Here is a 13,026-nt window from a genome sequence, read left to right on the forward strand (position 1 = left end):
CAAACAGCAATGAAATAATGTCCAGAGCATGTTTTTTAGTGATGTTGGTTGAGGGATAAATATTGGCCAGGTCACCTGGGAGATCTCCCCTGCTCTTCTTCAAAATAGTGGCCATGGGATCTTTTACGTCCACCTAAGAGGGCAAACGGGGCCTCGGTTTAAAGTCTCATCCGAAAGACGGCACCTCTGACAGTGCAGCACTCCCTCAGTACTTCACTGGGAGTGTCAGCCTGGATTTTGTGCTCAAGTCTCTGGAGTGGGGCTTGAACCCACAAACTTCTGACTGGCGAGAGTGCGACCCACTGAACCACAGCTGATGCCAGTTTGAAGGCCAATGAGAGGAGGCATGCCAACTTCCTGACTCTGGTGAGGGTCAGTGCCGGAGGGCACCAGTGTCGGGTCTCAGCGTGACTGCTGGGATCACGTCTCCGAGCAATTTTGGGACCATAAATGTGCTACCCGTTTTTAGCCATTTGAAGGAGCCTCCAGCTTGTGTCACCTTCATTGCTGCATCATCCACATGCAATATTAATCTCCTAAAGATTCACATTTTAGATTTTGGCTGTGAAGGGCAAATTCCTCTTGGGTCAGCTGTTTGCTGCATGAGACTGCAGCCCAGAAGCGTCTATAACCGGAGCACTTGTATCTTGGGCTCAGTAAAGACTTAACCCCCTAGTGTTAAATCCAGTCACGGTTGTTTGATCCGTCTTGTTTGTATTTCCTTGTCTTCCATTAGCAAATCGCTGCCAAGCTTAGTGTGATCTTTAGAGGCCAGGATTAGACTCTGTCGGCTGCATGGCACTGACACCTGGGTCTCCTTCCATCTGCCTCTTCCCATCTGGGTCCCCATTCTCTTGTGATATTATTGGATCCATCTGCACATTGCATCCGAGTCCAACCTGGGTCTCCTTTCTCTTCAGACGGTCTCTCCCCTCTGATATGCTGGAATGTGTGTCAAATCTAATAGAGCGTTCGATATCAAAAGCTACTTTTCACCCTCCAGCCTCAGGATCTGCATCTCTGCACTGCTACACAAGGGAGTGGTGTCACAATGGCTGTGTGCATTTCATTATGAGTTCATATCATCATTCCTCTTTTTGTTTCTGATAAAAACAAGCCCAAGGATGTCGGCAAGGATTAATTTGATTTGTCTTCTCTTCATTTCTCTCGTCTCCTCTTTTTTCTTCACTTCTCTTCTTTTCTCTTCTCTTCTCTTTGCTCTTCTTTTCACTTATCTCCTCTTCCTCTCCTTCACCTCGCCTCCCCCCTCTTCTCCTCCCCCCTCTTCTTCCTCCTCTTCTTCCTCCTCTTCTCGTCCATCCTCTCTCTCCCCAGGCTTCCGTTCCTCCTAAAGGGTTTTGTCCACAACTGGAGTATTGTGCCCAGTTCTGGGCACTGCACTTTAGGAAGGGTGTGAAGGACTTAGGAGAGGGCGCAGAAAAAAATTTCTGGAATGGTTTGAGGGATGAAGAACTTCAGTTACGTGGATAGACGGAAGAAGCAGGGGCTGTTCTCCTTAGAGCAGAGAAGGTGGAGAGGAGAATTGATCGAGGTGTTCAAAATCATGAAGGGTCTGGACAGAGTGGATAGAGAGAAACTGTTACCATTGGCTGAAGGGTCAAGAACCAGAGGACATAGATTTAAGGTGATTGGCAAAAGAACCAAAGGCGACATGAGGAAAAACTTTTTTTTACACAGCAAATGGTTAGGATCTGGAATGCGCTGCCCGAGGGGGTGGTGGAGGCAGATTCAATCATGGCTTTCAAAAGTGAATTGGATAAATACTTGAAGGGAAAAAATTTGCAGGGCTACGGGGAAAGGGTGGGGGGAATGGGACTAGCTGGATTGCTCTTGCAGAGAGCCGGCACGGACTCGACGGGCCGAATGGCCTCCTTCCGTGTTGTAACCATTCTCTGATTCTATTATTCCTCCTCTCCTCTCCTCTCCAGTCCTCTCCCCCACCCTCCCCTCATCCTCTCCTTCCCTCTCTCCAGAAGGTGCTGACTCTTCCCGCGGGGCCCTTTCAATGGCCCCGGTCGCTTTCTGATACCTTAACCCAAATGCCCATTTTTTAAATGTGTGTGAGCCTACACCGTAAGTGTTGACAGGATCCGCGACAATATTGGGGGGGCCGGGAGTCGCCGCTGGGCTTGGCCCTGTTCTCGCCCAGCACCCTCGCATATTCACTTTCCACCAGTGGCCAGCGCTCAGGAGCAGGAGCGCTGGCTGATTTCATGAAACCCTTTAGGAGGAAGGGAAGCCTGGGGAGCGACGAGGAGCTCCACAGTCTGTGGGGAAACCAGGTTGGAGCAGGAGATGGTGCGACGAGTCTCGATTTCAACTTAGAGCAGGAACTCGACAAAACAACTGGGCGTTGAGGGAAGGGAAAGAAGGTTACGGTGCTGTTCTGTCTGTACCGCAGTTTGAAACATGTTTATAAACACCGTTATATTTTGTTCTTTTGCAGTGGCCCAGCCTCCAACCATCATGAAGCAGTCTCCAAAGGATTATATCGTAGATCCACGGGATAACGTAATTATACACTGCGAAGGGAAGGGGAACCCAACACCGGCGTACGTAACTCTTCCTTTGCAGTGACGTGATGGGATGTATTCTTGCCCAGTGTCTCCGCGTGACTTCGGGGGGAGAAAGCGCCCGGAGCCCTGCAGTGCGCAGCTTCTGCCGCTGGGGCGCACCCGCGAGCAACTCTGTGGCTTCAGCGACCTCTGGTGCCTGAAACCAGGTGCTGCCGGCCAAAAGTCCACAGCAGGAACCCTCAGCCTGCGTTAATCGCGCCGTTCGATTCCGGGGAGTGTCCTCGGGACTTTACCTGCTCTGCTGCCGTAACTTCGGTGGGAGGCCCCACTCACCCGCGTGAATCGGGTTTCCGCTAAACATCCGCCAAAGTAACGTCGGCAGAGCAGAAGTCAAGAAGAAATTGATCCCAATGCGTGGTAGAATCATGGAAGGACTTGCATTTATATAGCGCCTTTCACGGCCTCAGGACGTCCCAAAACGCTTTACAGGCAATGAAGTACTTTGTGATGTAGGATAGAATCATACAGCACAGAAGGAGGACACTCGGCCCATCGTGCCTGTGCTGGCTCTTTAAAAGAGCTATCCAATTAGTCCCACTCCATTACTCTTCCCCTGCAGCCCTGCAAATTTTTTACTTTTCAAGATTTATCCAATTCCTTTCTGAAAGTTATTATTGAATCTGTTCCCACCACCCTTTCAGACAGCGCATTCCAGATCATCATAACTCTCCTCAAAATCTCCTCCAAAAATTCTCCTCATTTCCCCTCTGGTTCTTTTGCCAATTACCTTAAATCTGTGTCCTCTGATTACTGACCCTCCTGCCAGTGGAAACAGTTTCTCCCTATCTACTCCATCAAAACCCTTCATAATTTTGAACACCTCTATTAAATCTCCCCCTAACCTACTCTGCTCTAAGGAGAACAGTCCCAGCTTCTCTAGTCTCTCCACATAACTGAAGTCCCTGTTGTGTTGTGATCCAATTTGGTGTGACTCTGTTGCTCTTGGGTTCCCCCTCTCTTTCGCCTTGTCCTGATCCTTCTGTAGATTATTGGGCTGCGGTCAGGTTTATATTGCTGGTTTGCCATTCGGCCTATTTGGAAGGCCTGCTCGGTGTGTTACGTCGAGTTACATCGAAACTACAGCACAGGAACAGGCCATTCGGCCCAACTGGGCTATGCTGCACACGAGCCTCCTCTCTCCCTACTTCATCTTACCCCATCCCTTTCTTCCTCGTGCCTATCCAGCTTCCCCTTTAATGCATCTATGCTATTCGCCTCAACTACTCCTTGTGGTAGTCGTTCCACATTCTCACCACTCTCTGGGTAAAGAAGTTTCTCCTGAATTCCCTATTGAATTTATTAGTGACCATCTTATATTTATGACCTCTAGTTTTGGACTCTCCCACAAGTGGAAACATTTTCTCTACGTCTACCCTATCAAACCCTTTCATTATCTTAAAGACCTCGATCAGGTCACCCCTCAGCCTTCTCTTTTCTAGAGAAAAGAGCCCCAGTCTGTTCAGCCTTTCCTGATCAGGATCTCCTCTCAGTTCTGGTATCGTCCTTGTGAATCATTTTTGCACCCTCTCCAGTGCCTCTATGTCCTTTCTATAATATGGAGACCAGAACCGTCCAGAGGACCTGGGCAGGAGATGGATGTTTTTCTACTGGTGCAACCCACCTGCCCTCTGCCCCTTTCAGAAAAGCCAGGGCCTGATCTTTTCTGTTCATGGCCTTAGACGTGCTTTTGAATCCTGGTTGATGTAATCCTGTCAAGACAATTACTCCTTGTGTCAGGTTGTTGCTCGGATCCGAATGTCAATTAAAGTGGATGGAGACGTTGCTGAGTTCACAATGTTTATTTTTAACCTCTGCTGATTTTAATCCTTCATTCTGCAGACTGAATCTCAATGAAACTGAAAGGGAGGATGTGACGGAGGTGAACCTGTCTCACTGTAGCGTCTTTTGGCCAAATTTTTAACCAGCCTATTAACCAGGGTGTCTACTTGGCGCAGTGGGCAGCCCTCTCGCCACTTAAGTTAAAAGGTTGTGGGTTTAAGTCCCACTCCAGAGGCTTGAGCATCTTAATCCAGGCTGACACTCCAGTGCAGTACTGAGGGAGTGTTGTCACTCCCCCCCCCCACAGCCAAGTGACCATTCCACCTGGATAGTGGTGCTCCGTAGCTATTCAACTGTGGGGAGCATCACAGCCGAGCCTGACATCTGCAAGCATATACATTCCTGAAGGGGGTGGGTGTCACCGGCTGAGCAGAACCAGAGCTGACTTATTTCCCTGGGCCGGTGAGATTTTTTTTTGTTGGTACTGACTGAGATCAACTAACTCAACACACACCAGGGATCGGATCTGGGGCCTCCCTGGTCTGTATGGCTGAGGTTGTTTGTTCAAATTCATGGCTAGTTTGTTGAATGGAACTTGATAAATGTGACTATTTGTGGACCCAACCAAGAAATGAGCGTGATGCTGTCGTAAAAACCCAACTGCTTCACTAACGTCCTTCGGAGCAGGGAACCTGCCGCCCTGCCCAGTTTGACCTACACGTGACTGCGACCCAGTTTTGGCCCAGGAGTGCGTCAGCGTCTGCAGTGGGGGTTCCCGGGAATGTGTCAGCGTCTGCAGTGGGGGTCCCTGGGAGTGTGTGGGGTTTTTTTTTTTTGAGAGAGACCCTGGGTGCGTGTTCGTCTTTGCCGGGGTCCCCGGGAATGTGTTAGTACGGTGGAATTAGGGATTGAGATATCTACGTACATATTTCCCAAATAATTTTGAACAAAAAGTGCTTCTCCTGGACCTTTGTTTTAGACAGAGGCCCCTCGCGCGATCAGTTGATTAATTGGCTGACCGTGTCTCCACAGCTTTTCCTGGACTCGCAATGGGAAGTTCTTCAACGTTGCCAAAGATTCCAGAGTATCGATGAGATCCCGGTCGGGAACCCTGACCTTCGACTTCCATTACAGTGGCCGGGCGGAAGACTACGAGGGGGAGTACCAGTGCTCAGCCAGAAATGACTATGGGACCGCTCTCTCCCACACAATATTCCTCCAAGTGTCCAGTAAGATGGGGGCTGAATCTGTGCTATTTGGGTTACAGTTAGAAATAGTCATTGTCTTTAGTGTAGCATGTACGGTGGGGTATATGATCCCAGTTTCCTACTGTACCTTCTGGCGGTTTGAAAAACTGAATTCAGTTCACAGAAAGATCAGCAAAAGTGATTGTGAAGCTGTCAGACTATTGTTAAGAACCCAACTGGTTCACTCATGTCCTTTCGGGAATGGCAACTTAAACCATTCTGGGCGTATATGTGACTCCAGTCCCACACCAGTGTGGTTCACTCTTAACTCCCCTCTCAAGTGGCCTGGCAAGCCACTCAGTTCTAGGGGTGGGCAATAAATGCCGGCCTTGCCAGCAACGCCCACACCCTGAGAACGAATGCCTTTTAAACAGCAGCTCCTGTGGGCCTGTATGATTGGATGATGCACGTCGTATCTGGTAAACACCCATTTTCACCGTTTCTCCGTGTGGCCTGCCGATCGCTCATCGAAGGCACAGCAGGAAATTGGGACGCCCCACTCCGAAGTTGCACAGCCGGGTCCTTTTCTGAGTTCTGACAAAGAGTCTGTACCCGAAATATTTAGGCCCGGAATTTCCTGCGACGTCATGCCAAAATTTACACCCGCATTTACCCCGATCTTGCCAATGGCCACTCACGCCGAAATTTCCTGCCATATTCTTTCTTTAAGCCTCTCTTTTTATGTATGTAAATTAAAGTTTGAAGCCATCAAACCATCACTGATGCACATTAGGCACAGCAAGTTGAAGGGAATGCAACCGTGACAGTTTTCGATTTTCAGTGTAACTCATTCTGATGCCATAAAAATGTTTTCAAAGAAACCGAAAATACAGAGTGGGACTCAGTGAGGAGAAATACGTTTTATTTTTAAACAAATCATCATAAGACATCAGAAATAGGACTTTGGGTCCTGCTGCACCTAATATTTTGGGGGTAAATTTACATTTCAGAACTAGTGTAAATGCAGGAAACTCGTCCGAGCTGGTCCTTTGCATGGGGAGGGGGGGTTGGGGCAGAGCTGGGAGTGGCTCAAGGTTTCATCGCTGGTTTTGCTGAATCGGCGCAAAAAGATTGAGGAAACTCGGGCAAAGCAGAAAAACGGGCGTAAGCCTCTTCTGCGCAAATTTCCTCGATCTTTTGCGCCGAATAACCGGCATTGTGCCGTACTTGCGCCATTGTTGCGCCGAAAAATACTGGGAAATTCAGGGCCCAACTTGTCTCTTTGCTTTTCAGACACAAGGTGGGTCCATTAACTCAATCTGTGGGATTATTGACACCTTCCCTCACTCCGCCTTTTCCACCTGCTACCCTGCATTGGGTTATAGGTTTTTGCAACTTGATTTCAGTTCTCTGTTTTTAAAGGTTTCTGCCGGTGACATTTGAACTTTTCCTCTGTCGCCCTTTTCCACTTTCTGTCCTCCCCACGGGCGTGTAACGTGGGTGTTTTCGATCCCGGCAGAGGCCTGCGGCTTGTTTAAAGCCAAGCCAGTGCTGTTTGTTCCTCACTGTGGTGACCCATTGTCCCTGACGATCTCTTGTCTCCTGTGGTTTGACCTACAGAGGCCCCCCTGTGGAGGAAGGAGAACCTGGAGCCTGTCGTGGTTCAGGAGGGAGCGCCTGTAATTCTTGCCTGCCAACCTCCTCCCGGACTCCCCCCTCCAGTCATCTTCTGGATGGACAGCTGTAAGTTTTACCGAGGCGTGAGTTGAACTCGGGCTTTTTATATTCTGTTAATGTTTAGTGAAGTCACAGAAGTTACGTTAAAGTTGTGCCCCTTTTGTTAATAATATGCGTCCAATAACTGGAGTAAGTAGGTTGGTAGATGTGATGTTTGCTTCACTGATTATCTTTTGTTTTCAGTGTATGGGGGGTCAGGAAAATTCAAGCCAACTTTCTTCATCTCTCTCTCTCTCTTTCTTATTTCCTTTTTTCTCTCTTTGTTCCTCACAAGCAGCACGAAACGAGCTCGTAGCAAATCGCCAGCCCGTTCTACACTGCGTTCAATTTTCTTTTGCGTTGACTTAATTGTAAACCGTGCTGCTGATTTGCTACGGGCACATTTTGCGCTATTGGCAAACATCAGTTACACTCCCTTTCTTTTCTGTGTTCTCTACATCTTTGACTGCCGCACCCTCCTCTCTCTCTCACATCTTAATCTCCTCTCTCACCCTCTCTCCCCTTCCCTTTTGCTCCCTCTCGTTATCCCTCACTCTCCCTCTGTTGCTCTCCCACTCTAACTCTTACTGCCTCTTTTTCACTTCTTTCTCTTTTTCTCCCTCTGTTTCTCACACTCTTTCTCTCCCTCTCTTCACCTCACTCTCTCTTTTCTCTTTTTTTTTTCTCCCTTTTCTCTTCTGCCTCCCTCTCCTTTTCTCTCTCTTTTTCTCCCTTTTCTCTTCTGCCTCCCTCTCCTTTTCTCTCTTTTTCTCCCTTTCTCTTCCACTCTTTCTCTTCTCTCTCTATCTCTCCCTCTTTACCTCTCTCTCCCTCCCTCTGTGGTGTAACTGTACATCAACATGAGTCAGCATTCTTCAGAAAAGCAGGGGAGAAAAGTGAGGAAAATAGGGAAAAGTAAAGTACATAAGCGGCCCCATAAATTCAGAGGGCATAAAAACATGTGCCAGGGTGCGACTTACATAATGGCATGTATAACAAGTAGACAAGATGTGGTACAATGGTGAGGGGCACAGAATATGTCGGGCAGAGCTATGGTGAGGGGCACTGGTTGTAGTGGGAAGCATTTGATGAAGTGCGAAAAAGATTTGAGAGAAAGCATAGAATACACTGGGGAAATAATGCATTTCGAGGGGCACACAATGCATACTGGAACATTTCAGCAATGGACAAGAGTCCAGTGGAGAGCGCAGTGAAGGGTGCAGAGTATATCAGAGAGCGTTTCGGATCACTAAACATAAAAGCGACTCCGTACAGTAATAATCTGTGGAGCTTTGAGGGAGGAGAGCGGACAAGGCGGTAGCTTTATTCATAAGAGTTTCCTATGGAGAAGTCAGCCATAATTCAGAAAAATTAAAAAAGTTAAAAATAATTGGCTGGCAAAAATGAACATAAAGCAATGTAGATGCATAAAGCTTGAAGGTATGAGGTATTTTTCTTAGAGCTAAGTGCAAAAAGGTTTCGAAGCTGCTGTACTGAGGGGATTGGGGCTCTGGTGACAGAGGTGGCCACTGAGATTGATTGAGCCGAGTGATATCTGTCTGTTTTTAGTCATGGAGTCGATCCCTCAGGATAAGCGTGTGTCTCAGGGCCTGAACGGGGACCTCTACTTTTCCAACGTGCTGCGCAGTGACGCTCGCTTCGATTACATCTGTAACGCCCGCTTCCTCTTCACTCAGACCATCCAACAGAAAAACCCCATTACCATCAAAGTACTCACCAGTAAGTATTGCTAAATCCTCCTCCAACGGTTTTCACTCCCTGTTTGTATTTACTGTGCGCCGACAGGCAGAGGGTTTTTGATCAACGTTTTTTGATGGATTTGACGCACTGTCAAGGGATCAGTATCATGGTAGGATACAGCACAGAAGGAGGCCATTCGGCCCATCGTGCCTGTGCTAGCTCTTCGGTAGATCTATCCAATTAGTCCCATTCCCCTGCTCTTTCCCCATGGCCCTGCAAATTTTTTCCCTTCAAGTATTTATCCAATTCCCTCTTGAAAGTTACTATTAAATCTGCTTCCACCGTCCTTTCAGGCAGCGCATTCCAGATTATAACAACTCGCTGCGTAAAAAAAATGCTTCCTCATGTCGCCCCTGATTCTTTTGCCGATCACCTTAAATCTGTGTCCTCTGGTTACCAACACTTCTGCCACTGGAAACAGTCTTTCCTTATTTACTCTATCAAAACCGTTCATGATTTTGAACACTGCTATCAAATCTCCTCTTAACCTTCGCTACTTCAAGGAGAACAACCCCAGTTTCTCCAGTCTCTCCACATAACTGAAATCCCTCATTCCTGGCACCGTGCTAGTAAATCTCCTCTGCACCCTCTCTAAGGCCTTGACATCTTTCCTAAAGTGTGGTGTCCAGAATTGTACACAATACTCCAGCTGGGGCCCAAACATTGTTTTAGCATAACTTACTTGCTTTTGTACTCTATGCCTCTATTAATAAAGCCCAGGATCCCATGTGCATTTTTTTTAACATTTCTCAACTTGTCCTGCCATCAGTACAAGTGGGCCCTGCAGAATTTGACGCCAAGGAGCACATGCCCATCGATTCTGTGTGGTACAGGGTCTAGGCAGCCAGGAGCTCCCAGAAGGGATAGTGCTGAATATCACCAACTGGGCAAAGATCCCGACAAACTTAGGTTTTCCATTCATCCTAGAATTGCACGTGTTTTATTCGTGCAAATTGCTTCCTCCAGGGTGCTGCCCAGAGGTGTGCACAACAGTCTTTATCGGGGTGATTCTGCCATGCTGCACTCCCACAGTGGGCGCATGGGGCGGAGAATTGAGAGCCTCAATCTGTCACCGTACTCCAACCACTTAAAGCCACCCATACAGGTAGAGTCTACGGCCTGGAAATTCGATGACGCTGTTCCCGTTTTACAGGGGCGCGAAAGGGTCCAATATGGCGGGTGGCATTCTGAACCAGAAGTGCACCACCTGCCATGTTGGAGTAGACATCAAAAGAGGCATCCAGGACCAGGCATTAGGCCCTGTGTGTGTGCAAGTAAAGGGGCCTAATGCCTGTTTGAGGCCCCCGTTACCAGCTGCGTTCAGGAAAATGTGGCCTTCATGCGGCCTAATTGACGGTCCTTAAAGGGACTGCTACCTGCCGCCACCAGAAAGGTAAGTTTTGTAAAATTTACTTACCTGGATGTGGAGTTGGGGGGTGCAGGAGTGCTCACCGCAGCTCCAAAGACCATTGCCGGCTCCCGCTCGGCCCTTCCCGATTGCTCCCCCTCCCTCTCCCGATTGCTGCTCCCCTCCCTCCCTCACCGGATCACCCGCACCCCCCCCCCCACCGCCTCCTCTCAGGACCTGCCTGAGGGCCACTGCCAGCGACACAATGGCCCAAAATTGCAATCCTCTTCGCCGTCGAGCTGCCTGGGGACGCCCAGCAGGCGTCTGCTGCTCGCTGTTCTCGTGTAAATGAGGCCTGAAGCCCAATATCGGGTGCATCTTGGGTTCCGCCACAGGGATCGTTCCCGGAAGGCCGGCCTGAACCAATTTCCAGGCCTCTGGCTTTAGAACATGCTGCAAAACGAGACCTGGGTGTCCTTGTACACCAGTCGCTGAAAGTGAGCATTCGGGTGCAGCAAGCAGTTAGGAAGGCGAATGGTATGTTGGCGTTCATTGCAAGAGGATTTGAGTACAGGAACAGGGATGCCTTACTGCAGTTGTACAGGGCCTTGGTGAGACCACATCTGGAGTATTGTGTGCAGTTTTGGTCTCCTTATCTGAGGAAGGATGTCCTTGCCATGGAGGGAGTGCAACGAAGGTTTACCAGACTGAATCCTGGGATGGCAGGACTGACGTATGAGGAGAGATTGGGTCGACTAGGCCTGTATTCACTAGAGTTTAGAAGAATGAGAGGTGATCTCATCGAAACATATAAAATTCTAACAGGACTAGATGCAGGGAGGATGTTCCCGATGGCTGGGGAGTCCAGAACCAGGGGTCACAGTATCAGGATACGGGGTATGCCATTTAGAACCGAGATGAGGAGAAATTTCTTCACTCAGAGGGTGGTGAACCTGTGGAATTCTCTATCACAGAAGGTAGTGGAGGCCAAGTCATTAGATGTATTCAAGAAGGAGATAGATATATTTCTTAATGCTAAAGGGATCAAGGGATATGGGGAAAAAGTGGGAACAGGGTACTGAGTTAGACGATCAGCCATGATCATTTTGAATGGCGGAGCAGGCCTGAAGAGCTGAATGGCCTAGTCTTGCTCCTATTTTCTATGTTTCTAAAACATTACAATCTAGCAACCAATGATGGAGATAATAGCGGATGAATGTTTAATATGTTCATATAAAATTATTGTGTACGCTATGCTAATGCTTATTTTAAAGGAGTTATCTTCTTTGCTAAAATGGTAGGCAAAAGAATGTCACATGATCATGTGAAGCCTTCATCTGCCAAATCTCCTCAACAATAATGTCCAGGCTTAAAAACCGGGAATCCAACGCGCTCCCCTCACAGTCGTTAAATGCACTGCCCAGTGTGGGACTGAGCCTTGTAGATCAAGAAGGTCACAACTTCTATCATCGGCCTGTCTGATCTCAGCTGAGGCGGTTGTTTGGGTTTTGACTATTAACCTCAGCATCCCCGAGGCTAGAGAATTGGGGGGAGGGGGAGTGGGGGAAATCACCCAGGGTTTCCCGCTCCTGATTGCTATCTAGTGACCTCCTACCGGAAAGTTTGGCGAGGACAGTATCAGCTTTGGTTAAGATGCCCACCATAGCCAACTGGTAGGCTTACACTCAAAGAATTGGCTATTTGGCAGGAGGTGCTGGAGAAGGGATTGAGTCCATGGAGCCATAGCCCAAGCATGAGGGCGGACATTTCAGGGGCAGGAGGTAGGAGGCAGAAACACACATCTTGGCCGACTCCCAACACCGATGACTTCACTTGTTAACACCACAAAGAACCTGCCTGCTTTTGAGTGATTCTTCAGTAAGATCATCTTTAGCTGTTCAATCCCTGTAGCGGGAAACATCTCAAAGCTGTGTTCCCAGGTTTGGGAACCCGATAACAACATCCCCCCATGGTCTGACCAGTCAGCCATTAATAGCCGGACCCAAACACCAGCTCTGTTCCTGCTGTTGTAACATTATTGGTTAGATGGCACTGTTTCATGGGACTTTTTTTTTTATTCGTTCATGGGATGTGGGCGTCGCTGGCGAGGCCGGCATTTATTGCCCATCCCTAATTGCCCTTGAGAAGGTGGTGGTGAGCCGCCTTCTTGAACCGCTGCAGTCCGTGTGGTGAAGGTTCTCCCACGGTGCTGTTAGGAAGGGAATTCCAGGATTTTGACCCAACGACGATGAAGGAACGGCGATATATATCCAAGTCGGGATGGTGTGTGACTTGGAGGGGAACGTGCAGGTGGTGGTGTTCCCATGTGCCTGCTGCTCTTGTCCTTCTAGGTGGTAGAGGTCGTGGGTTTGGTAGGTGCTGTCGAAGAAGACTAGATAGGTATAGAACAAAATGAGGCTTTCTTGCTTGAGATTCTGAGCAACATTTCTCCCATTCATAGTCAATAGTTGGCAATGTACCCCTGGCACTGGTTGTTTACACAGGAACCCAGGGATCAAAGCTGAATTTTTTTTGAGGGGATCCAGGTTAGAGCTCCATCTTGGAATCACTTGAAATAAATTTTCAGGAGATGCACTGAAACTGTACAAAGGGTTTAAATATCTCAATCACAGTAAGT

General features: G+C 48.4%; 1 protein-coding gene across 1 annotated transcript in view; it reads left to right on the forward strand.

The window, feature by feature from the left end:
• Window positions 1-13,026, forward strand: part of nfasca (neurofascin homolog (chicken) a) — a 113,743-nt gene that overhangs the window by 13,706 nt on the left and 87,011 nt on the right. Inside the window, exons 4-7 of the mRNA XM_068007659.1 lie at window positions 2,468-2,573; window positions 5,409-5,605; window positions 7,184-7,306; window positions 8,849-9,019. Coding sequence (XP_067863760.1) covers window positions 2,468-2,573; window positions 5,409-5,605; window positions 7,184-7,306; window positions 8,849-9,019 — 597 coding nt within the window. The remainder of the gene's footprint in view (window positions 1-2,467; window positions 2,574-5,408; window positions 5,606-7,183; window positions 7,307-8,848; window positions 9,020-13,026) is intronic.

The sequence above is a fragment of the Heptranchias perlo genome, chromosome 27, assembly GCF_035084215.1.
Source record: "Heptranchias perlo isolate sHepPer1 chromosome 27, sHepPer1.hap1, whole genome shotgun sequence".
NCBI classification, from domain to species: Eukaryota; Metazoa; Chordata; class Chondrichthyes; order Hexanchiformes; family Hexanchidae; genus Heptranchias; species Heptranchias perlo.